This window comes from Oncorhynchus nerka, linkage group LG12, assembly GCF_034236695.1.
Source record: "Oncorhynchus nerka isolate Pitt River linkage group LG12, Oner_Uvic_2.0, whole genome shotgun sequence".
NCBI lineage: Eukaryota > Metazoa > Chordata > Actinopteri > Salmoniformes > Salmonidae > Oncorhynchus > Oncorhynchus nerka.
The window spans coordinates 60,794,297-60,821,479 of NC_088407.1; the positions used below are offsets into that span (position 1 = coordinate 60,794,297).

At 42.0% G+C, this 27,183-nt stretch overlaps 1 protein-coding gene across 1 annotated transcript in view; it reads right to left on the bottom strand.

The window, feature by feature from the left end:
- Positions 1-1,434: 1,434 nt before the first annotated feature.
- Positions 1,435-27,183, bottom strand: part of LOC115138497 (apoptosis-resistant E3 ubiquitin protein ligase 1) — a 35,679-nt gene continuing 9,930 nt past the window's right edge. The window contains exons 5-22 of the mRNA XM_065025698.1: positions 14,278-14,349; positions 13,775-14,001; positions 13,215-13,452; positions 12,381-12,550; positions 12,081-12,261; positions 11,654-11,907; positions 11,460-11,537; positions 11,202-11,343; positions 8,038-8,159; positions 7,831-7,906; positions 7,630-7,739; positions 7,350-7,529; positions 5,927-6,052; positions 5,573-5,702; positions 4,804-4,862; positions 4,599-4,688; positions 4,294-4,469; positions 1,435-4,083 (exon numbers count right to left, since the gene is read on the bottom strand). Of these exons, the coding sequence (XP_064881770.1) occupies positions 3,981-4,083; positions 4,294-4,469; positions 4,599-4,688; positions 4,804-4,862; positions 5,573-5,702; positions 5,927-6,052; positions 7,350-7,529; positions 7,630-7,739; positions 7,831-7,906; positions 8,038-8,159; positions 11,202-11,343; positions 11,460-11,537; positions 11,654-11,907; positions 12,081-12,261; positions 12,381-12,550; positions 13,215-13,452; positions 13,775-14,001; positions 14,278-14,349 (2,534 nt within the window). The 3' untranslated portion in view covers positions 1,435-3,980. The remainder of the gene's footprint in view (positions 4,084-4,293; positions 4,470-4,598; positions 4,689-4,803; positions 4,863-5,572; positions 5,703-5,926; positions 6,053-7,349; positions 7,530-7,629; positions 7,740-7,830; positions 7,907-8,037; positions 8,160-11,201; positions 11,344-11,459; positions 11,538-11,653; positions 11,908-12,080; positions 12,262-12,380; positions 12,551-13,214; positions 13,453-13,774; positions 14,002-14,277; positions 14,350-27,183) is intronic.

A 27,183-nucleotide genomic window follows, 5' to 3' on the forward strand; every position in this document is an offset into this window, starting at 1 on the left:
GTAGCTTTTTCCATAACATAGACCAGGGATGGGCAACTTTGATGGGGGCCACAAAAAACTGAACTAAAAAGAGGGCCGCCGAGGCTCGTGGGTCTGCATAACCACATCCATAGCCTGGTCGGTAATTCAACCATACTTATTACAAGTTTAGATAGCTGGCCGCTAGACTCATTCATCAATCTAAAAAAAAAAGGGCTGACATGGGCTAATTGAGTGACTGCTGATGCACAACCAAATTTAAAAATTGCACAATATGTATTCTATTATTCTGGCTCTCAACAGGAAGTTCCAACTGTGTTCCTAAAATAAATACAAATATATCTATATATTTTTGGGGTGAAATTGGTCCGCAGGCCTACAAAAGGAGAGCCAGTTGCCCATTCCTGACATAGACTGACCAGGTAAATCCAGGTGAGACATGGACTGTGTGCCATTGAGGGTGAATGGGCAAGACAAAACATTTAAGTGTCTTTGAGCGGGGTATGGTAGTAGGTGTCAGGCGCACCAGTTTGAGTGTGTCAAGAACTGTAACGCTGCTTGCTGGGTTTTTCACACTCAACTGTTTACTATGTGTATCACGACTGGTCCACCACCCAAAGGACATCCATTCAACTTGACGCAGCTGTGGGAAGCATTGGAGTCAACATGGGCCAGCATCCCTGTGGAACACTCTCAACACCTTGTAGAGTCCATGCCCTGACGAATTGAGGCAGTTCTGAGGGCAAAAGGGACTCAATATTAGGAAGGTGTTCCTAAAGTTTTGTCCACTTAGTGTAGTTCCCCCACACTCAGCAGTCAGAGACCTGGGGTCTGGACTTAGCCTGGTTCTACATGATCATTCTGACAGAATTGGTCCCACTCCCCATCAGAGAGAGGGTCAGGCCCAGGGTTCTCCTATAAGTCTGGAGTCAGTAGTCGGGTGGCCATGTTGGACTGGTCAGAAACATCCAGGTCCCGACTTCATTTACAACGTTAACAATGTTTTTGATCACTGAATTACATCGGAATATTGTTCAAATCTGATTTTCCTGTTTCAGCATCATTTGCCCCCTCATTTTTTTATCTATGGTATTTGCAATGAAGGTGAATATTATTTGAATTGGAGCATACTTGATTGATATGTAGCTGTACAATAATGGAGTAAACGCTTGCTTATGGCGGCACAATGTGCAGGATGATGTCATGCCATAGCTCGCCGTTATTCATGACAGCTGGAAGGTCCCCTGTTCTGAGACCAGTGTCTCTGCATATGTTGTCCGCGCAGGCTTAATGTGGTCTTCCAGGAGGCCTGCGCCCATGAGAGGACACCCACAGTATGAGACTGCTAGTGGCTAGCTCGAGATGCCTGGAACAGTGACCAGCAAATCTCAGCCTCCTTAAAACATTGACAAATTGACACACAATGTAATAATACTTTTAGCAGGAACTCTGACATTCATCAGTGATGACCAACAGTTTGGCCATTTTATTTTACACAAAACAATCTCCCCTCCAAGCCATAAGCAACTAAATAACAATATTTACATAGATAAAAATCCAATACCAAACCCCAATAACCACTGAGCTTCCCAAATCAATCGAACTGGAACCTTGAACACTGAAAGCTGGACCTGCTTATGAATGTGAAAGACTATATAAACTAACTTTAAATAACAACTTCCGTTTCTTTACACATCTTCATATCATGTCCTTATCTGAACTGTATTCAACTATTTACACTTTTGTAAATGCACATGGTTTGTATAAGAATAGTTCAGATCTTGATTCCTATAGTACAATGCATTTCTACTTCTGTCAACGCAGTTTGACTTGTGCCTCCATAAGGATAGCACCAATAACACAAACAGCCCCCTAAAGAAGATCACAATCATGTTGAATTATTCTGTTAGAAGTGTGTATCCTGTTCAACAAGAATGATGTGACGTTTAAGTGGTAAATCTCTTAGTGGTTGATTCACATTGATAAATGTGAGGAGGGTTGAACAACAACATAACCTGCCGTGGGTTTGCATTTGTGGTGCGTTGTGAGGCTAATGATTCAAATCATCTTTTAACACTTCAAAGAATACAATAGTATTGCTTAAAATGTGTGCGTGTGTGTGTGTGTCTGTCTGCTTTAGGCTTTTGTGCTATATGCTGCATTCTACATTATGCTTTCCTAAATAGCCTGTACGTGTGGTTAGCTGCCCACTGTAATACACTGAATATTGTCAAATGTACAAATGTTCGCTGCAGAGATTAAATGACCATAGAAGAAGAATACATGCAGTTCAGAACATAAACCAATATTTCACACCATCCCGTAGGCTCATGGTTTGACTTAACAGTATTATACGTACATGAGCATTGGAAAACTGTGTAAATATGTAGAAATAAGTCAATAATACAATGAAAACACAGGCAAGAAATATTCACCTTGTGTATCCTGTCTCAGTATCCTTGCTCAGGTCAAATACAGCAGCCTATGGGTAGTACAGTCAGAAGGGAGGCAGCACTCGGATGGACACAGACACACATACAGCGAGGTCCAATTTGTAAGTCGCTCTGGATAAGAGCGTCTGCTAAATGACTTAAATGTAAATGTAAATGGATGCATAGATGGAATTGGAGATCCAGAGGTAAACCCAGTCAAGAGCACAAGACATGACCGATATCAAGATAACAGTTGAAGAGGCTGGAACTCAAGGATAAAATCCAATTGATATTCACATCTCAAATCTCCCCGGCAGTCAACAGAAAGTCATGTTATAGTAATATCTCTGTTGTTATACTTTTACAGGTCTAGGCTTCGTTTAACTATAAACTTCTCCAGATAAAGTCAGAGGCAAAGGGTTTGAATAAGGCAGGTTTAAAAAAACAAAAAAAACAGTTACGGATCGATCAAGACGAATAACATCGTCTGCAACAAAAAGCCATCACCAGTATGGGTGAAAACAACACAAATCCCTAAGTCAGTCCATAAAACAGACAGTGACATGGGCAAGTACTTTGTTTGTTCCTTTGAAACCCCATGTCTTTCTACAGTGAAGTCAATTGGTGATGTGAAATGTTAAAGGGATACTTTGGGATTTTGGCAATGAGGCCCTAACCCTTTATTTACTTGAAGGAAGTTAGAGGTAGTTTCACGAGCCACACCTATAGACTTCCAGTCATTGCGCTTAACGCGAAACTACCTCTAACTTCCTTCATACTGGACACAGAGACATAAAAATGTTATCCACAAGTTCATCTGACTCTAGGGATGCCACAACCCATTGCCACAACCCTGAAGTATCACTTCAATAACAAAACATAAATGAATCAGCTGGGCTTCAACTGTAACATATGAAACTCCCACCAACAAAAAAGTGTGACCTCAAATATATAAATATCAAGTACCACTTGTCCCTTCTCTTTGAAAATGAAACAAAAAGATCTGAACTGTTGCCATAACATGAAAACCTATTTACATGTATGTACACATATTGAAGTAAAAGAGTCATATATATATATATATACTGTATATCCTTCCCTGATCAGTTAAGGCCAAAGTGCTATGGGTGCGCAGCTACTCCAAACGTTGTATAGGCTGCATTTGCATTTAAATGTTCCTCATTTTTTTTCTCCAAAACAAAATTACAAAAAGCAAAATGACATCAAGCTCACGGGGCTCTTAAACTAGTGCTACGTTCTGTCTCAAACATGTAAAACTAAGTAACTCTTGCATCTAGAAGAAAACTATCAAGCATTTTTTACACCAGTTCATCTTTCTTCATTAGAAAAGCGAGTGTTGTACAGCATATACATAGTGCCAGCAGACATATGAGGACTTCCCAGAGCTTTCTGGGGCATCCTGTGGGTTTCCTGTAATGCCCTCTACCACTGAAAGAGGATCATGGGTAGTCTGTGTGAGTCGAGGAGAGTTGTCCATTGTCCAAAGCTGATGGAGAGGATAACAGGGGTATACCAGAGTCTGGGGGTCAGCTCCAGGGATAAGGCCAATCAGAGCATGCCGAAGCCCTCACTGCCCTCACTGATGGCGAGCTTCAGCATCTTGTGCAGCTCCTCATAGGAGTCATAGGTAGGGAGGCACAGCTGGTTAAAACTAGAGAGAAAATAATCCACAGAGTCAATTGACAGTTGTGTATGTGTTTATTCTACAAGATGTATAGTGTGTCTGTGCATTATTCAAGTAAAGAACTGAAACCAACTACATAGTACATACATGTATATGAGCCAAGTACGAATGTGAGTGTGAGTGTGCATATACTGTAAATGTCCGTCTGTGTGTGTGTGTGTCTGCCCGTCCACTCACCAGGTGTGTGCGGTGGGCAGGGTGCTGTGTGTGGGCGCAGCGATGATCTGGAAGGAGGGGCAGAGGGTGCTGAAGCCCCCGGGGGGCAGCTGGGAGGAGCCGGTGGTGAACTGCAGCAGGCGAGCCAACTCCTCCTGGGTGAAGCTGGACACCACGGCCCAGAACCACTTCATCACCTAGGACAACACCAGAACACAGTCAGCATGGTGCTCAACACGAGCACATTTAACACATCTCCATCAATGCTGTAGCAAAGCAGTATCTTTCACCGTGTACTATGGGTCAGACCTGGTGATGTCACCCACCTTCTCTCTGAAGTGCCAAGACCCTCCTACGACCACAGCATGGGCCTTGAAGTCCTGGACATCGATATCCCCCGTACCACACAACAACAGCTAGGGACAAACAGACATTTAGACATCACAGGGCCATAAGAGTGACATTTAGAATGTATGACAAGGGATGTACGCTTGGAATGTATAACAGTGAATGTGATTTTATGCAGCATACCTCCAGCTCATTCTCATCAAATATGGCCAACAGGTTCTCTGGAACAAGTTCATTCAAACCTGCAATTCACAAAACAGTTTGTTGCCTATCCCCTTACAGAGATTCCAGATTAGACACACAGGTGAATGTGAAGAGCCCTGTCTGGCCCTGTCCGGGGGTGTCCTCAGATGGGGCCACAGTGTCTCCTGACCCCTCCGGTCTCAGCCTCCAGTATTTATGCTGCAGTAGTTTATGTGTCGGGGGGCTAGGGTCAGTTTGTTATATCTGGAGTACTTCTCCTGTCCTATTCGGTGTCCTGTCTGAATTTAAGTGTGCTCTCTCTAATTCTCTCTTTCTCTCTCTCGGAGGACCTGAGCCCTAGGACCATGCCCCAGGACTACCTGACATGATGACTCCTTGCTGTCCCCAGTCCACCTGGCCATGCTGCTGCTCCAGTTTCAACTGTTCTGCTTTATTATTATTGGACCATGCTGGTCATTTATGAACATTTGAACATCTTGGCCGTGTTCTGTTATAATCTCCACCCGGCACAGCCAGAAGAGGACTGGCCCCCCCACATAGCCTGGTTCCTCTCTAGGTTTCTTCCTAGGTTTTGGCCTTTCTATGGAGTTTTTCCTAGCCACCATGCTTCTACACCTGCATTGCTTGCTGTTTGGGGTTTTAGGCTGGGTTTCTGTACAGCACTTTGAGATATCAGCTGATGTACGAAGGGCTATATAAATACATTTGATTTGAAGAGGCCATACAATATCTACGTTTGTATCCTTACCTTTGAGAAAGTGTTCCACCTCGTCTCGCACCTGACTGGCGAGCCTGTACTGGGCCAGCAGGTTCAGATAATGCATCTTGTTCTCATTGTTGACAGCAATCTGAGCTCCTCCAGATATCAACTCCACCACCTGCAGTGACAGAGTAACAGAGCTCAGGACATGACTGACAACACATACCGAACCTGACACACTACCTCTACTTTTACACACTCCACTTCTATTTAGGAGTCCTAAGCAGTCTACCAAGGAAATCATATGGGTTTCTTCTGTTTAGTTATTGCTTTCTTTTTTTCCCTGTGAGATGACTTGGTGGATAAGGGAAGTCATATCAAATAGAATGATTGCCTCATCACCTTCTCCAGCTGTCCTGACTTGCTGTACTTCTCCTCGGCAAACACCAGGTCCATTTCACTGACATCATTGTTTAGGATGACACAGACTTTCATTTTGTAGAACTCCTGATCATCCGTCTCAAAGTACTGCCGTGGAAAATGAAATAAAAACACAGGAAAATGGAATTGAAATAGAATGACGTGTTTATCTCGGCGAAACAATAAGGATGACTTATCCACTTAGAGCGGCAGGTTCAGATCTTAATATGTTCTAGAAACACCACAACATACAACTGAACAATGCAACACTTACAATTTGATAACAATTAGGGCTGGGCGATATGGCCAAAATCTCATATCCCGATATAGATCATTTTCTGTAAATTCAATTTATAAATAGTTTATATAAAATTACCACATGTAAAGGCCTATTTCTTATTACATTTAGAATTATACTCAACAAATAAAAAGGTACTTACTCATATTTGATTATTTATTTTATTTAGAACCTGTGCAAATTTTCAATTAAGCATGAAACTAAATATAAAATATGAATGTATAAAATCTAAAACGGTCAATAGAAAACACTTCAACTATAGTTGCAAACAAAATAAATATAGGCCTAAAATATATATATTTTGGGGGGCTTGCCTGTTTTGCATGTTATTTTGTCATTAATACGTGTCACATACCAATTTGGTACCTTGGGCCAATTTGGTACCTTGGGTCAACTCACGAAACCCTCGTTTCTCGACCGTGTAAACTGGGACCATGTCTTTGCAGATGTAAGTTGTAATGGCAGCTGTTACCTCCTTCCATCTTCGTGATTCATTGCCATATAGTGTGCTGTGGGCAAAAGCCTCTTGCAACGAGTCGGGGGTTTGTTTTGAGCACTCGACTGTACTTTGTTGGGTCTCATCCGTAGACTCTCTCTGTATTGTTTGACATGATTCTTGCGTAGGTGGTAAAAGAGGTTAGTGGTGTTTGAGCCTGTTGTTGGGACCGGTCTGCGGTATATTTTTGCAGTGGACGGTTTTCTGGTCCATGTCAGACTTTTCATACCCAAACCACGTCCATGTGACCGAAGTAGCCCCTCTTTTAGGTCCGAGCTCCGTGTCTCCGAGCTCTGTGTCACCGTGCTCTGTGTCACGTTCACTCTCCTCCATGTTTGTTTGTGTTGCAAACTTCCTTTCTCACGGCACATGTGGAAGAACACAAAGCTTCGTCCAATTGGCGAAAAATATTGCCGTAAAGAGTGTGATTTGCAACAACGAAATAAACAATAGAGCACAATATGAAACGACAGACGCTTTTCTATCGTCACACGATATATATCGTCATATCGCCCAGCCCTAATACTAGCCGAAGCATAGAGGTAAACATTGGGAGTGAGGTCTAACTCCAGTTCCTCTGAGCGGCTGTGGGACTGGGGTGGAGGGCGTACCTTGTAGTTCATCCTGAGTCCGATGATCTGGGCTAGGAAGGAGCGGGTGAAGCGAGCACGGACCATCTGCTTGTAGGCCCCGCCCAGGGCTGACTCGTACAGGCACTTCCCCACCACGCGGCCGGCAAACTCATACATCTTCAGACGCAGGTGGGCCGGCCGCTCTGCGTTGGGGTGGACCTGGGAAGACAGGCAGACACATTACCTCACTATCATATTGGCAAAGTCAGTGAATATTGACCCTAGCCGTATAGTGTTAGTTGTGCTGGTGAGGTCTTACCAGTCCCTGGTTGTCGTCACTGAAGCGAGTGAACAGCTGATTGGTGGTGTCAAACAGGGTTTTACAGACGAGCTCAAACCACTCCCTTCGAGGCCCTCCCCAGTCCAGAGCTAGGGGCCAACACAACACACATACTTAGTCATTCAACAGCCCTTACCACAAACAACACCAGCTGACTGGCCTGTCATCTGCTGATCTTACCTTCCTCATCCTGGAACACCACCTCAAAGTTCTTACTCCAGTCCGACACGGAAAAGTTCCGGGTGGATTTCAGAGACTGGGGAGAGAGAGAGAGATTTTAAAACATTGTAATTTTCAATTTCCAATCATTGTCATCATATGAGTCTGCTGTAGCAGTTCTAAATCTCACTGCAGCTCGGAGAGTAGTTGCGCGGTGGATTCACTCACCGAGTCCAGGATGCAGTGGCGTGTGATCTTCAGGCAGGTCTTGGTGCGAGGTCTCTTGGAGTGGATGTGTCTGAGCTCCCTCTGGAAGAAGCTCACCTTGTCCTGGAACGTCTCCGAGCCTCCTGACAACGGCATAAAAAACATACAGATCTTAACCGTGTACTCCCCATGGACACTGAATTGGAAGAGGAAGGAAACTAGGGCTGACCCCATTTAGTCGAATGGTCGATTGTCTGGTTGATAGGCTGTTGGTTGACCGAGATTTATTTAGTTGAGCAGTAGCAAAAAATAAATACAAACGTTAATGGTGTAGACACCTGTCTGATTGGCACCTGTCTGAGCGGACTAATCCATTATGGAGGCTGTAGGGATGGCATAGTCCATCACTATAAAACATGTGCTTTTGAAATTGTATATGGTTATATTATGTAAGAACAATGGTGCAACACTACTAACAATTATATTATTTATAACAAATACACTTTCTGCCATGTTGGATAGCGGTCGCAGTTCTGAAACATCAGTGCGCTCTTGAATTGGCACCTTTTCCTAGACCAGCAAAGATAACCAGCATATTGGTGTTGAGAACAATGCGGTTGAGGCAGCAGCGGAGTTACGAGACGAGAAAACAGCCCTTTCCTTAATTGCCTAAGAAAGGTGAGGAGAGGGGAAACAAACTTAATTAGGTCTATAATCAATAGCCTAACTGTTAAATGTGCCTGGCTATATAAATCATCCATATGTATGTAGAGAAATAAGACAGATCCTGCTTCTGTTGCCAGTTTGAGTGTTTGTTTAATAGCCTGCTAATTCTGTGCGCACCAAGCCTCATGCAACCACAACATGTTGGATAAACAATTTCACAAATACGTCTGTTTTTAATCTTTGTTATGCTGTAATAAAGGCAATGGACTTTTTTCCCCATTAGAACAGCCTCTCTGGTATTATTTATAATTTATTAGTGTTGTTTACACTGTTCCAACTTGTCAGAAAAATAATATTTATAATTACTATTATTATTATTGATTGTCAATATAATAATAAGTAATGCCATTATAATTAGTAGGCTTAGTATAGCAGCCTTGTATAACCATCAAATTTATTCCACACATCTGACTTCCCCTTTACCTCCTGAGCAACCAGAAAACATTCCCCCGTTTTGAGTTTATTTGTCACGTCCTCTGCATCCCTTTTTCTGTCACGTGTTACGATGTTCAGAGTTCATCACCAATTTATTGCTGTGATTATGATACGGTGCGTTTGAAAGTATTCAGAACCCCCGACTTTTTCCACATTTTGTTACGTTACAGCTTTATTCTACAATGGATAAAAATACATAAAATCATCAATCTACACACAATAACCTCATAATAACAAAGCAAAAACAGCCTTTTAGACAGTTTTGCAAATTTATAAAAAATAAAAAACAGAAATACCTTATTTACATAAGAATTCAGACCCTTTGCTATGAGACTCGAAATTGAGTTCAGGTGCATCCTGTTTCCATTGATCATCCTTGAGATGTTTCTACAACTTGATTGTAGTCCACCTATGGTAAATTCAATTGATTGGACATGATTTGGAAAGAGCCCCGAAACAGGATTGTGTCGAGGCACAGATCATAGGTACCATAGGTACCAAAAAAATGACTGGAACATTGAAGGTCCCCAAGAACACAGTGGCCTCCATCATTCTTAAATGGAAGAACTTTAGAACCACCAAGACTATTCCTAGAGCTGGCCACCCGGCCAAAATGAGCAATCGGGGGAGATGGGCGTTGGTCAGGGAGGTGACCAAGGACCTGATGGTCAGTCTGACAGAGCTCCAGAATTTTTCTGTGGCGATGGGATAACTTTCCAGAAGGACAACCATCTCTGCAGCACTCCACCAATCAGGCCTTTATGGTAGAGTGGCCAGACGGAAGCCACTCCTCCATAAAAAGGCACATGACATTCCGCTTAGTTTGCCAAAAGGCACCTAAAGGACTCTCAGACCATGACAAACAAGATTAAACTCCTTGGCCTGAATGCCAAGCGTCAAGTCTGGAGGAAACCTGGCACCATCCCTGCGGTGAAGCATGGTGGTGGCAGCATCATGCTGTGGAGATGTTTGTCAGTGGCAAGGACTGGGAGACTAGTCAGGATCGAGGGAAAGATGAACGGAGCAAAGTACAGAGAGATCTTTGATGAAAACCTGATCCAGAGAGCTCAGGACCTCAGACTGGGGTGAAGGTTCACCTTCCAACAGGACAACGATCCTAAGCACACAGCCAAGACAATGCAGAAGTGGTTTCGGGACAAGTCTCTGAATGTCCTTGAGTAACCCAGCCAAAGCTCGGATTTGAATCCGATCAAACATCTCTGGAGACCTGAAAATAGCTGTGTAGCAACGCTCCCCATCCAACCTGACAGAGCTTGAGAGGATCTGCAGAGAAGAATGGGAGAAACTCCCCAAATAAAGGTGTACCAAGCTTGTAGCGTCATAACCAAGAAGACACGAGGCTGTAATCGCTGCCGAAAGTGCTTCAACAAAGGGTCTGAATACTTATGTAAATGTAATATTTCAGTCTTTTTTATTTCTAAAAACCTGTTTTTGATTTGTCATTATGGGGTATTGTGTGTAGATTGATTTAATACATTTTAGAATAAGGCTGTAACGTAACAAAATGTGGAAAAAGTCAAGGGGTCTGAATACTTTCCGAATGTACTGTACTATAAGTCAGGCCCTATTGGTCACGTTCATGCGATGCATACATGTGTCATGTAAAGAGAGCAAGGGTTGAGGGAATAGAGAACGTAAATGGCTCTAATTATGTTGCAGCTTTAACAACATGGACAGCGGCATTAACACTGTTGATATTCTGTAGTGGGGAGGAGAGAGAGAACGGGTGCTAGTCACACAGTGTTATTTTCTTAAACACAATCAAATCAAGTGCGGTACTCCCTCTAGTCATTAGGGTGTCTTAATAATTTCATCAAACAGTGAGCTTAAAGCATCGGACTAGCTCATTGAATATAGTTGATTTGATTCAAATACATAGCATGTGTCTATATCTGGAAAATGCAAGTTTTAAAATGTTGACCAATCAATTGGTCGAAAGAACAGACGACTCTCGGTCGACCAAGATTTTTTGGGGGTCGGGGATAGTCCTAAAGGAAACCAACCGATATTCTTGTGCAGGAAACGGATGAAGGTGGCAGCCATGATGTTTCTGTCTTTACAGCTCAGCTCCACTGGCGGCTGGATTCCATCATCCACCACTAGAGTCAGGTACTTGTGAACGGGGTCAGGGCCGTAGTATGTGAACTGGGAGGGACAGAAGAGGAGGGTGAACACACCAGCTCATTAAATCTACTGATAAAAGGTCAGAAAGCATTATGTGGACATCGTACAGTGTTTCAGAGCAGTTCTGCTTGTCCTACCTTTGTCCCTGGACACACTCGAAAGGTAAAAAGGCGCCATGGAATAATTTTCAGGTAAAACTCCTTCACGGACAGTTGCTGTGTAGCAGAAAAGTACATTTTCCAGTCAATGACAAGTCTGCAACACACCCAACTGAAGAGCATGTACTATTTCTATAAAAATAGCTTTCCCTTTCTATCCCCTCTTCACCCACCTTTGGGGATATGTAGCAGTAGACCTTTTTAGGTTTCTTGACCTTCTCTGGCTGGTCTTCTACAGGGGAGTCATGCTCGTCCTCCTCGTACCCCATGGAGGGTCGACTCTGAGGGACCATCAGAGCCGAGGCTGGGAGCTGCCACGAGGAGTTACTGTAGTTACTGTAGTTCCCTGTGCCGTAGAGGTACGCCTCAAAGTAGATGCTGATCCCTGGAGTTGACACGTTCTTCTCCACACAGTTCTTCTCATTCTCTGTGGGGGAGGTGGAAGAGTAGCAGTTGAAACACAGGAGCGATGTAAGAGATTTTACTACACAAAGAACAAAAGTCTTCATATACACTGTACATTATGATAGGCTGACTTTCTGAAATACTTCCTTCACCTCGGCCTGTGTAATCGTACCCTAAAATAGGACCCTTACTCACCACTGAGAACGATGATGTCAAACTCCCCGTTGCTGATGGGCAGGTCGTTATAGGAGATGCGTGCCCGGAAACAGCCCTTCTTCCTAAGGGTGATCTTCAGCAGTACCTGGCACAGCTGCTTGTTGGACGTCACTGACTTACTGTAGTACTCCTCCAGGCTGTCGTCATCCACTGTGCCCAACTGATAGGAGGCAGATACAAAATGGATTCCCATTTTCCACTTTCACAGTCTAAATTCCAGAAACAATCGACTTCAGGCTGTTATATGAGGATTGTTATATTGGGTCTCAAGGTTCTTACCGAGTGGACGTGGACACTGTAGTTGACCTCGTCTATGAGTGAGGTGGAGTTACTGGTGGGGTTGCCATACTCGTCCCGGGGCTCAATCTGCAGGGTATGCTGCTGGCCATATACTAAGACCAGCGTGGAGAAGTGGTAGGCTATCTTAGTTTTAGATGGGACCACTGTCCCTGAAATTAACACAGAAAATAATGGAAACAGATGAGCATTGAAGGAACGTTTCAAATTAAAGTATGTAGTGTTTACCAGTACAATTACATGCAATGGCAACAGAGAAAAACAACTATTTTTCATTTACACAAAGGTTCAAGTTGCTTCCATGTTAAGGGAGCATTTCAACACGTATCAAGCCTGAATGATCAAAGCTGTAGAGCATGATGACAAATGAAATCATTCCAAACATTGTAATAAACAACCAGATGAAAATACAATGTTCCGAAAAATATTGATTTTGTCTTAAATAAACTTGATGTCATGATCAGCATCACATCATGCTATATTTAGTAAACAAATCCAAACTATAAAACAGATTGTGATGAAGAATACTATTAACAGCCTTATTATCGTGCTATGAGGACAAGCAATGGAAAGAACATTGGAAGTAACATTGGCATTATAATAAGGGGTATCAACATTTCTGGTCTGGGTGGCCATTCATTCATTCCTACTAGGCAACTTCAAAGTTATGTTCTTTATGAGCAAAAGCACATGATTATCAATATCAATTACTTAAATGTCATCATGTCATCCATGCTTTGTATTAAATCTTACAAATATAGCACAGTCCTGTCCTGAAATGGGTTACTTACACAGCCCAAAAGATCATGACCTTACCTGCCTGGAATATCTTGTAGTAGGGGCTGTAGGCCACGTTGAGTCCTCCCAGTTTGACGGCCACCTCATAGCGCCCGGCCTTTCGGACAGTGAAGGTCACTTTGACCACGTTGGACTCTGGCTCCTGCAGAACCTCCTGGGTGACAGGGATGTCTAGGGCCAGCTCTATGTGGGTGATGTTGACCCTTAACCCCACGGGCCGGTGGGCAGGGAAGGGCTGGCCGTTCTTATAGAAGAGCTGGGGTAGAGAGTCAGAGAAAACCATGAGAAACCATGGCAGGAAGTCTTGCACTACAACTTGTGCCAGAACACCATCCTGCCAACAGTCTATTCATTGTGTGCTTTATGATCCCAATAGAAACCCAACAAACAAGCCAAATAACAGAATCACTGATTTCAATCTGCAGAAACAAAAAAATCCTTCCTCCACAATCTTTAATACTTGATGTAGGTTGTTGTCCTTTAATCATACAGTTTCAAACATAAACTAAACTCTTAAAATCCAGAAATTACTGAAGCAGACTTCAGATTTCAAGCCATTAGGTAGGTAAGGATCTTACCTGAACACGGAAGCTCATAGTTTGGCCCACTTCCTGTGGGTCCTTCCAATCCCATGACACATTGCAGGAGCGCGGGTCCAGGTAGTTCCCCCGTACATAGTCGTAAATGCTGCGGTCGCCCCTCCTCCCAGGGTCATCATTCTGCAGGAAGCTAACCACCCGCGCAGCGAGCTCACATAGGAACTTGATGGTAAAGACAAACGCTATGATGGAAACAGTAATTCCACCTGACAGGGGGAGACATTGTCACAGAGAGCTAAATGTGATTAAATGCACAGCACACATTAGTAGAGAGACCATTTGCAATGCAATATTACTTCAAAGAATGCCCTCCAGGTCTATTTGATGTAATGAGCTGCAGATAGGCAGTAATTGTATGGGTAAAGCCTGAAAGTCTTGGGACACAAACAGTAACACAAGTTCAAATATGTACTAGTATTTCAACAAGTTCAAAGTTCTTCCTGATAATTCTAAACTACAAGTTAGTTTAGACTCTCACTCACCAATCACGTAAAACATGAGGTCCCTTATCAGAAAGCACAGTGCCACAGTACAGCCAAATATAAGAGCTCCCGCTGAAAGAGAAACAAAGAGATGGCATACTTCACTTGACTTTCACAGCACAGAAGGAGCTTTTAACAGACATTTCATATAAAGCTGGCGTGCTCTAGTGTACACCATTCATTCTGAGAGGGCATACTTACAGATCAACTTGGAGGATTGACTTGTATTTCACTTTTGTTTTCTGATTCATCTGTAGACAATAAACCTTTAAATGTAGCACACGCCCAGGTTGGACTCTGCATCCAGGACATTCATCAGGAAACCTATTAGGTCCATGTTGTCCTGCACTACCCAAGTACTGCAGTATATGGACTAGGGCTGACCCCATTTAGTCCACTGGACCATTGTTTGGCCGATAGGCTGTTGGTCGACAGAGATTTTTTTAGTCGAGCAGTGGCTTAAGAATGTATGACACGAGACACCTGTCTGATACACGCCTGCCTGATACACGCTTGTCTGATACATTTACATTTACATTTAAGTCATTTAGCAGACGCTCTTATCCAGAGCGACTTACACGCCTGCCTGATACACGCCTGTCTGATACACGCCTGTCTGAGTGGACTAATCCATTGCAGAGGCGGCGTGGGTGGTACACCAATATCACCAGTACTACTAATTACAATGTTGGTTTGGTTATGGTCATTTCTGTTAATGCATTCAATATAGTACTATTACAGTCTAACCATCATTGTAGGAGTGGACACGTTGTTTGCAGAGCGCACAACCTATGCTACACTTGTGAGAGAAAAAAAAGTTGTGGTTTATTTAATTATATTTACGAGTTGTCCTGTCAATCTTGAGTACGCACTTTATTTCGCATAGAAGTAGGCCTAGGCTACCTGGCCTGGGCGCAAATGTAGGCCTAGAAATATTCCCGTTTGGGCATTTGATACCATTTTGAATTGTCTTAACTCACTACCACTGTGGAGCTTCTCAAAGTAGTTTTGTCTTCGCCTTTAAGTAAATTAAGTCTGTTTTTACATCCACTGAGAATGACAAAGTTGTGTGTCTGTCTAAGCTCACCAGCGTGGGAAACTCGAGGGCCCAGAAAATGGTATACAGTGTTGCAAGTTTGCTAGCATGAGCTTCAGGCCAGACCAAGTTAATGGTTGATACAATGTTTCAAGTTCATTACAGAAAGGCCATGCATAGCAAATATGATTAATAGGATATTTATTTTTTAAATCAGGATATTTTCTACCTGCAGTCTGCAATGTTTTTAATTTGTTGGCTTTATTTAGGCTATTTTTAAATATTGTCAATGGCAATAGAAGTTACTTTTAGATTTGTATCAGGAAAAGATTTTCTTCTGGTTAGGCTATATTGATCTCTGGCTCCCTCTTTAATAATTTGTGCATCTTCATTTTTAATCGCAGTGCTTAAAGCATCAGACAAGCTCAGTAGCTTACATATAGTTGATTTTATTCAAATATAGGGTGTGTCTATATATATATATATATATATATTGTACTTTTTATCTCCTCAATTTCGTGTGGGGCGGCAGGTAGGCTAGTGGTTAGAGCGTTGGACTAGTAACCGAAGGTTTGCAAGATTGAATCCCCGAGCTGACAAGGTAAAAATCTGTCGTTCTGCCCCTGAACAAGGCAGTTAACCCACTGGTCCTAGGCTGTCATTGAAAATAAGAATTTGTTCTTTTAACTGACTCGCCTAGTTGAATAAAGGTAAAAAATAAAATATCCAATTGGTAGTTACAATCTTGTCCCATCGCTGCAACTCCCGTACAGACTCAGGAGAGGCAAAGGTCGAGAGCCATATGTCCTCTGAAACAAGACCTTGCCAAGCTGCACTGCATTTTGACACACTGCTCGCTTAACCCGGAAGCCAGCTGCACCAATGTGTCAGAGGAAACACCGTCCAACAGGTGACCGAATTCAGCATACATGTGCCTGGCCCGCCACAAGGAGTCACTAGAATGCAATAAGACGAGGACATCCCGACCGGCTAAACCCTCCCCTAACCCAGACGACGCTGGACTAATTGTGTGTCTCCCGGTCACGGCCAACTGTGCCACAGCCTGGGATCGTGACCCGGTTCTGTTAGAGCGCTGCCCCACTCGGGAGGCCCACATTTAAACATTTCAATTGATTGGTCAAAAGCACAGACGACTCTCGGTTGACCAAGTTTTAAAAAAAGTTGGGAACAGCCCTAATGTGGACACGTTATTCACTGATGCACCACATAACAAAGGCAGATCAAGATTTTCCAGGAATAGGAGTTAGGCTATTCTTGGTGTCAGAGAAGATACCTATCACAGAAGCATAGCTATTTGCTAATTGAGAGTGTATAGGCCAATAAGAATCGGTGTGTGGACTACAGTACGTAAATTAGGATAGGAAATGGTACATTGGAGAATTGTAATGTAACAGCATAGGCCTAGGCCTTAACATTATGTGGTTGCACTTTTTTGGGGGGGTGAAAGATTTTATTTTATGATTACGATTTTTAAAATCCAAAACATCCATGTACAAACAACAACAAGAAGACGCACACAAACATCCACAACATCATCCCCGCCCAGACCCACCTGCTCACACCCCCATCTTCAGCACTCGTATTACTCTCCGCCACATGACTTCAAACCGCACCATTTTTTATCTCTCCATCGCCAACGCACATTTAGATAATAAAGCATTTGACCTTTCCATTGTGTTAACGATTTATTTCCAGTCAAGCATATGTTTTCTCAAGATGATTGATGAGAAAAGTATCGTCCAACACATCGGGTATCACACTGCACCCTCAAGCTTGATGCCCTCAATCTCACACAACTTATCAATGAACCTACCAGATATAACCCCAAATCCGTAAACACGGGCACCCTCATAGATATCATCCTAACTAACTCACCCTCCAAAAACACCTCTGCTGTTTTCAACCAAGATCTCAGCGATCACTGCCTCATTGCCTGCATCCGTAATGGGTCTGCGAGCAAACGACCACCCCTCATCACTGTCAAATGCTCCCTAAAACACTTCTGCGAGCAGGCCTTTGTAATCAACCTGGCCGGGATATCCTGGAACGACATGGACCTCATCCCGACAATAGAGGATGCCTGGTTATTCTTTAAAAGTACCTTCCTCACCATCTTAAATAGGTATGCCCCATTCAAAAAATGTAGAACCAGGAATAGATATAGCCCTTGGTTCACTCCAGACCTGTCTGCCCTTGACCAGCACAAAAACATCCTGTGGAGTTCTGCATTAGCATCGACTAGCCCCCATGATATGCAACTTTTCAGGGAAGTTAGGAACCAACATACACAGGCAGTTAGGAAAGCTAAGGCTAGCTTTTTCAAACAGAAATTTGCATCCTGCAGTACAAACTCAAAAAATTCTGGGACACTGTAAAGTCCATGGAGAATAAGAGCACCTCCTCCCAGCTATCCACTGCTCTGAAGCTAGGAGACACTGTTACAACCGACAAATCCACTAGAATTGAGAATTTCAATAAGCATTTCTCTACAGCTGGCCATGCTTTCCACCTGGCTACCCCTACCCCGGTCAACTGCCCGGCACCCTCCACAGCAACCCGCCCAAGCCCCCACCATTTCTCCTTCACCCATATCCAGATAGCTGATGTTCTGAAAGAGCTGCGAAATCTGGACCCCTACAAATCAGCTGGGCTAGACAATTTGGACCCTCTCTTTCTAAAATGATCTGCCGAAATTGTTGCAACCCCTATTACTAGCCTGTTCAACCTCTCTTTCGTATCGTCTGAGATTCCCAAAGATTGGAAAGCTGCCGCGGTCATCCCCCTCTTCAAAGAGGGAGACACTCTAGACACAAACTGCTACATACCTATATCTATCCTACCCTGAATCTCTAAGGTCTTCGAGAGCCAAGTTAACAAACAGATTAATGACCATTTTGAATCACATCGTACCGTCTCCGCTATGCAATCTGGTTTCCGAGCTGGTCATGGGTGCACCTCAGCCACGCTCAAGGTCCTTAATGATATCATAACCGCCATCGACAAGAGACATTATTTTGCAGCTGTATTCATCGACCTGGCCAAGGCTTTCGACTCTGTCAATCACCACATTCTTATTGGCAGACTCAACAGCCTTGGTTTCTCAAATGATTGCCTCGCCTGATTCACCAACTACTTCTCTGATCGGAGGGCCTATTGTCCGGACCTCTGGCAGTCGCTATGGGGGTGCCACAGGGTTCAATTCTCGGGCCGACTCTCTTCTCTGTATACATCAATGATGTCGCTCTTGCTGCTGGTGATTCTCTGATCCACCTCTACGCAGACAACACCATTCTGTATACTCCTGGCCCTTCTTTGGACACTGTGTTAACTAACCTCCAGATGAGCTTCAATGCCATACAACTCTCCTTCCGTGGCCTCCAACTGCTCTTAAACGCAAATAAAACTAAATGCATGCTACTCAACCGATCATTGCCAGCACCTGCCCGCCCATCCAGCATCACTACTCTGGACGGCTCTGACTTAGAATACGTGGATAACTACAAATACCTAGGTGTCTGGCTAGACTGTAAACTCTCCTTCCAGTCGCACATTAAGCATCTGCAAAATCAAATCTAGAATCGGCTTCCTATTTCGCAACAAAGCATCCTTCACTCATGCTGCCAAACATACCCTCGTAAAACTGACTATCATACCGATCCTTGACTTGGGCGATGTCATCTATAAAATAGCCTCCAACACTCTACTCAGCAAACTGGATGTAGTCTATCACAGTGCCATCCGTTTTGCCACCAAAGCCCCATACACTACTCACCACTGCGACCTATACGCTCTTGTTGGCTGGCCCTCGCTTCATACTCGTTGCCAAACCCACTGGTCGCCTTTCCTTCCAGTTCTCTGCTGCCACTGACTGGAACGAACTACAAAAATCACTGACACTGGAGATTCCAATCTCCCTCACTAGCTTTAAGAACCAGCTGTCAGAGCAGCTCACAGATCACTGTACCTGTGTATACAACCCATCTATCTACCTCATCCCCAAACTGTATTTATTTATTTTGCACCACAGTATCTCTACTTGCACATCAATCTTTTGCACATCTACCATTCCAGTGTTTAATTGCCATATTGTAATTACTTCGCCACCATGGCCTATTTATTGCCTTAACTCCCTTATTTGACCTAATTTGCACTCACTGTATATAGACTTTGTTTTCTTTTTTTCTACTGTATTATTGACTGTATGTTTTGTTCATTCCATGTTTAACTCTGTGTTGTTGTATGTGTCGAACTGCTATGCTTTATCTTTGCCAGGTCGCAGTTGCAAATGAGAACTTGTTCTCAACTAGCTTACCTGGTTAAATAAAGGTGAAATAAATAATAAATATGCCATGTCTTGACATATGCAGACAGACGGATTAAAAGTACATTTACATTGTAATATTCTGACAGCCAATTTTCTAACTCCTCCAATAACTTTTGGGCTTTATAGCATTCCCAGAAGGCATGGATTATTGAGTCATTGTTCGTTTTACACTTAAGACATAACCTGTTGTGCTGTAGAATGTAGCATGCGCATCTTCAATATGTACCCATTGTTCCGCTTTAATCCATTTAACTATATATCACAAGTAAAATCCCTGAGTGGCGAGTTGATACAATTCCAGGTCTGGAAGGTTAAAACTAGAGGTCAACCAATTATGATTTTCAACGCCGATACCGATTATTGGAGGACCAAAAACAGCTGATACCGATTAATCGGCTGATTTTAAAAGAAAATGTATTTATAATAATGACAACTACAACAATACTGAATGAACAATTATAATACATCAATAAAAATGTATTTAGCCTCAAATAAACAATGAAACATGTTCAATTTGGTTTAAATAATGCAAAAACAAAGTGTTGGAGAAGAAAGTAAAAGTGCAATATGTGCCATGTAAAAAAGCTAACGTTTAAGTTCCTTGCTCAGAACATATGAAAGCTGGTGGTTCCTTTTAACATGAGACTTAAATATTCCAAGGTAAGAAGCTTTAGGTTGTAGTTAATATAGTATTTAAAGGACTATTTATCTCTATACTATTTGTATTTCATATACCTTTGACTATTGGATGTTCTTATAGGCACTTTAGTATTGCCAGTGTAACAGTATAGCTTCCGTCCCTCTCCTCGCCCCTACCTGTGCACAAACCAGGAACACATTGACAACAGCCACCCTCGAAGCATCGTTACCCATCGCTCCACAAAATCCGCGGCCCTTGCAGAGCAAGGGGAACAACTACCCCAAGTCTCAGAGCGTAGTGACGTTTGAAACGTTATTAGCGCGCACCCCGCTAACTAGCTAGCCATTTCACATCGGTTACACCAGCCTAATCTCAGGAGTTGATAGGCTTGAAGTCATAAACAGCTCAATGCTTGAAGCACAGTGAAGAGCTGCTGGCAAAACGCAAGAAAGTACTTTTTGAATGAATGCTTACGAGCCTGCTGCTGCCTACCATCGCTCAGTCAGACTGCTCTATCAAATCATAGACTTAATTATAACATAATAACACACAGAAATACGAGCCTTTGGTCATTAATATGGTAGAATCCGGAAACTATCATTTTGAAAACAAAACGTTTATTATTTCAGTGAAATACGGAACCGTTCCTTATTTTATCTAACGGGTGGCATCCCTAAGTCTAAATATTCCTGTTACATTGTACAACCTTCAATGTTATGTCATAATTACGTAATATTCTGGCAAATTAGTTCGCAACGAGCCAGGTGGCCCAAACTGTTGCATATACCCTGACTCTATGTGCAATGAACGCAAGAGAAGTGACAATTTCACCTGGTTAATATTGCCTACTAACCTGGTTTTCTTTTAGCTAAATATGCCAGTTTAAAAATATATACTTCGGTGTATTGATTTTAATAAAGACATTGGTGTTTATGGTTAGGTACACGTTGGAGCAACGACAGTCCTTTTTCACGAATGCGCACCGCATCGATTATATGCAACGCAGGACACGCTAGATAAACTAGTAATATCATCAACCATGTGTAGTTAACTAGTGATTATGATTGATTGATTATTTTCTATAAGATAAGTTTAATGCTAGCTAGCAACTTACCTTGGCTTCTTACTGCATTCGCGTAACAGGCAGGCTCCTCGTGGAGTGCAATGAGAGGCAGGTGGTTAGAGCGTTGGACTAGTTAACTGTAAGGTTGCAAGATTGAATCCCAGAGCTAACAAGGTAAAAATCTGTCATTCTGCCCCTGAATAAGGCAGTTAACCCACCGTTCCTAGGCAGTCATTGAAAATAATGCAAGTCTTAACTGACTTGCCTAGTTAAATAAAGGTGTAAAAAAATATTTTTTATTTACTTATTTTTTATTCTTTTTTTAAATCGGCCAAATCGGTGTCCAAAAATACCGATTTCCGATTGTTATGAAAACTTGAAATCGGCCCCAATTAAATCGGCCATTCCGATTAATCGGTTGATCTCTAGTTAAAACCACCCTCCGACTTAGGAAGATGTCAAACTTTCCCTTTTATTCTATGAGTTCTATTTTCCCATATAAAGTATGTTATGACTGAGTATACTTGTGTAAAAAGAATCTATTCTAATCTATTACTTTTATTATTTCCATAATTATCCCCCTCCCCATGCAAATCTTCTATCCTGAGATTTTAGAGTATTCTGAAACTATCTTTAGCAAAGGGGGACATTGTCAGGTACAGTGTATTCAGAAAGTATTCAGAACCCTTTCTCTGTTTCCACATTTGGATAAATTACAGCGATATTCTACAATGGATTAAATAAATAAAAATCCTCAATCTACACATAATACACCATGATGACAAAACTAAAAAAAAATGAAATAAAAAAAATGCCTTATTTACATAAGAATTCAGACCCTTGCTATTAGACTATTAGTTTCCATTGATCATCCTTGAGATGTTTCTACAACTTGGGAGTCCACCTGTGGTAAATTCAATTGATTGGACATGATTTGGAAAGGCACACACCGGTCTATATAAAGTCCCACAGTTGACAGTGCATGTCAGAGCAAAAACTAAGCCATGAGGTCAAAGGAATTGTCCGTAGAGCTCTGAGACAGGATTGTGTCGAGGCACAGATCTGGGGAAGGCTACCAAAACATTTCTGAAGCATTGAAGGTCCCCAAGAATACAGTGGCCTCCATCATTCTTAAATGGAAAAAGTTTGGAACCATCAAGAATCTTCCTAGAGCTGGCTGCCCGACCAAACTGAGCAATAGGGAGAGAAGGGCCTTGGTCAGGGAAGTGACCAAAAACCCAATGGTCATTCTGACAGAGCTCCATGGTTCCTCTGTGGAGATGGGATAACCTTCCAGAAGGACAACCGGCACTTCACCAATGAGGCCTTTATGGTAGATTGGCCAGAATGAAGCCACTCCTCAGTAAAAGGCAGATGGCAACCCACTTAAAGTTTACCAAAAGGAACCTAAGGGACTTTGACCATGAGAAACAAGATTCTCTGATCTGATGAAACCAAGATTGAACTATTTGACATGAATGCCAAGCGTCTAGTCTGGAGGAAACCTGGCATCGGCAGGGACTGGGAGACTAGTTAGGATCGAGGGAAAGATGAACGGAGCAAAGTGCAGAGAGATCCTTGATGAAAACCTGCTCCAGAGCGCTCAGGACCTCAGACTGGGGTGAAGGTTCACCTTCCACCAGGACAACGACCCTTAGCACACAGCCAAGACAATGCAGGAGTGGCTTCGGGACAAGTCTCTGAATGTCCTTGAGTGACCCAGCCAAAGCCCGAACTTGAACCCGATCGAGCATCTCTGGAGAGACCCGAAAATAGCTGTGCAGTGACGCTCCTCATCCAACCTGAAAAAGCTTAAGAGGATCTGCAGAGAATGGGAGAAACTTCCAAAATACAGGTCTGGCAAGCTTGTAGCGTCATAACCAAGAAGACTTGAGGCTGTAATCGCTGTTAAAAGTGCTTCAACAAAGTACTGAATGCACTGTTTGAGCATTGTTAAACTTATGGGTATGTAATCAGCAGGGGACTGTCACATATTTTCTTGGTTTTAATATAACTGTTTGATACATGGAACTAGAAAGCACTGAACTGAGTGACATGTGTTGTCCTTTGTGTAAATAGGGGTGGTACTTTGTCCCATAATGATAAATTTAATTCTATGGGAAATCCATACATTCCTGGTGCTTTTCTCCGTCTGAATGTTTTAACAGTGTATCATATTTATATTTGGGTGATATCTTTTTTTAGTGATCATTTTTTGTCTGCTGATAATTCAGGGATGCAAACTGGTGAGGGCCCAAAAATGTGACACTTTTGGGGGGGGGGGGTTGAAACATACAAAAAAAATGCAGGTTAACTAATTAAACAACAAAGAATATGATCTACATGATCAGTCTCTGTGTGTAAAATAAGAAGTGGTAAATGTGAACCTAACTCACAGCTAAAAAATGTAAAGAAAGCAATCCAATGTTATTTGTTGCCTAAAGTTTACTGCAAATGACACTCAAGTCTTGAGAAAAAAACAATACACTAATATTGCAGTTAGCCAAGACAGCCTTTATAATAGAACGCTCATGACCACACACACATAAATATTGCACTTGAGAAACAAACATATTAAAAGTAGAAATAGAATGAAACAAACAGGCATTCTATTCTTGCTCTATTATAGTGGCCACTATAGCAGACATCGGTCAAGTGCACAAAGCTACATGTGCGCAAAAATAATGTTCACCGAATAAAAAAACTATAATCCCCCTCACACACGTGTTACTGTCAAATTCAACAGAACAAAAACAATATCTGTGGGCTACACTGCACATTATTACATTGTACACTTTCTGCCTGTGAACATCTGTTCTACAATGTGCCTGCAGAGCATGATACCCTTTGTTGGCATAATTGATCTCTTTCAGGCAGAGAGGACACCTGGCATAACCCCTTTTATCCACTGTATTGAAAAAGTGAGAAAGAGGGAAAGTGTTGTGTTCCTTTCACCTCTATAGTGGCATCCAGCTTAAGCCAGGCCCAGCTCCAGCTACACTTGATACCTGAGTCCACTTGTTTAACAAGCAACGCCTCATTTTCACCTCATTTTCTCATTATGAAAATTAACCACATTCTGTAGAGGGAAAACATTAGTTAACAGATAGTGGTTAGTTCTTTTTTTTCAACTAGGCAAGTCAGTTAAGAAAAAATCTTATTTTCAATGACGGCCTAGGACCAGTGGGCTAACTGCATTGTTCAGGGGAAAAACGACAGATTCTTACCTTGTCAGCTCAGGGATTCGATCTAGCAACCTTTCGGTTACCCAATGCTCTAACCACTAGGCTACCTGCCGCCCCAGATAACGTTAAAATTTCACACAGATTGCCAGGGTTCAGTAAGCAACTAACGCGTTATAACTTGAGGAACGGCAAGGAATCGTATACCAGTTAATACTATAGCGAATGGTTAGGTTACTAATGTTTGCTCATCTGATGTGTTCTGTAAATTATTTGTAGAGATGACATTTTTTTCTCAGTCTCTTTGAAGGTTCCTTGAATTTGCCTTTTTTATTGCTATGTCTGTCAAATTTATCAACTGTATTATTTAGGTCTCATGCTAAGATAATAGTTCCTGTCTGGATTTGACCTAATATATATTACATTTCATCTAAAAACACCAGATTTGCCTATTAAATCAATGTGTAATCTTTTACCATGTAAGGTACAATTCAACATTAGAAAATGTCCTTTTTGGTCTGTGTGCTAGGATAACAGAAAAGGGTGTATTTATCAAGCATGCCTACACCACTGCTGTTACTACAGTAGGTGGCAGTAGGGCTGGGCGATATGGCCTAAAACTCATATCTCCATTTTAGTTTAACTTATAAGTGATTCAAGATATATATATATATATATATATATATATAGATTTTTTTTTAAAGTTCTCTCTAAATAAGCTTTGTTGTACAATTAAAAGGTCAAATACACTGCTTTTTAAACAGTCACCAAAATTCGAATGAATTGAGCGCTTGTGAAAATATATATGCCTTCCACAACCACTAATAATGTAATTATTTTATCAAAAATAGTTGTACCTTTTTTTTCCTTCAATAATCACTGATTTTGCTTTCAGGTCTGTCTATAAAAAATTTTTTTTTTTTTATATAACAAATGTAACCAAAACCATGCATAATGCACATTCAGTAATAATGCGGGCATTATATAAAATGAACACCGGTCTCATAAACAATCTGTCAAACACAAGCCCATGTTAATGAGTAGCCAGCTAATATTTAGATTTCATGTTCAGCCAACTTGGATCTAGGTCAAATTTCAGAAGCTCTGAATTCCGCTAACAAGGTAAAACATTGTAATTGTTATGAACACAACATTCTGTTCATCTCCAACTGTTTGAACAGCGTGCTAGTCTGTCCACTTTGTTCAGATGTTCAAATAAGTGGCCTACCTTATTTCTCAGAATGAGAACGAGTTGCCAATTCCTTATAATTCTTTTATGCTTATTGCACATTTATAAAAGACATACTAAACAGCGAGTATAACAATCTTTATTTGACTAAAATGCTGCTAGTGATACGTGGTACCGTAACCCGTGGGCACGCAACGAACTAAGCATTTTCCAGAATAATTGTTCATTGTTACATCCGTTTTATTAGTGTCTGCTCTGCTTGAAATGTAAGGAGTTGAAACATAAACAGGGTATGGTTCGAGAGGTTCATGTTTCCTCTATTACAGTAAAATAATGTCTCAATGTGTTTCGGTGTCCATATGAACGATTCCGTTGGACCAAACCTCAAATAGCAAGTTGAAACCGTTTGTCAGAGAAGAAGTGATCTCCCATCTTAGTTGTTGTGAGTGGTAGGGGGAGGGGCTTTGGAGAAAGAGGCAAAGCGAGAAGTTTCATCTCGTCATTATATACAGATCTCTGGTGTAAATGGGAAGGTGCACAGCACAGAAAGAGCGAACGAGACCAAAAAGACAACATGAAAACAAGCAGACAAACGCTCATAAAAACAACAAAAAAACTAAAAAAATCATTCTGCGATACAGGCATTTGGAATATCAGGCAAAAACATTCATTTTAATTAATTAGATATAACGCTCAGCCCTAGGTGGCAGCATAGTCCTCTCCAACCCAGCTCCTCTTTAAATATTCCATTTCTCCTTTTTTGAAATGTAACACTTGCAGGAAAACCACATCTGCTGACAGTCTCTAAGTGTTCAAGAACCATATGCTTTTCCCCGATCATGAAGCCTGTGCACATTCCATGTAATCAATCAAATGTATTTATAAAGCTCTTCTTACATCAGCTGATGTCACAAAGTGCTGTACAAAAACCCAGCCTAAAACCTCAAACAGCAAGCAATGCAGGTGTAGAAGCACGGTGACCAGGGAAAACTCCCTAGAAAGGTCAGAACCTAGGAAGAAACCAGGCTATGAGGGGTGGCCAGTCCTCTTCTGGCTGTGCCGGGTGGAGATTATAACAGAACATGGCCAAGATGTTCAAATGTTCACAGATGACCAGCAGGGTCAAATAATAATAATCACAGTGGTTGTAGAGGGTGCAACAGGTCAGCACCTCAGGAGTAAATGTAATAAGTTGGATTTTGTTAACCACTCAAAATTAACCAGATAAAACATTTTAGCAGTTGTATAAGGGCAGTGGGCCAGTCATTGAATGAATACATCGTTATTGTATACATTACATCTATAGAGCATGTGAGCATGCAAGCTGAACAGACATTTAACAGAAAACATACAAAAAACTAAGTAAAGTACTTTTGTACTTTGAGGTGCTATGCCTTTTTAGAGCTTTTAAGCTCCAACTCCTCTCCTAGTGTACCAAGAGTCTAAGGATT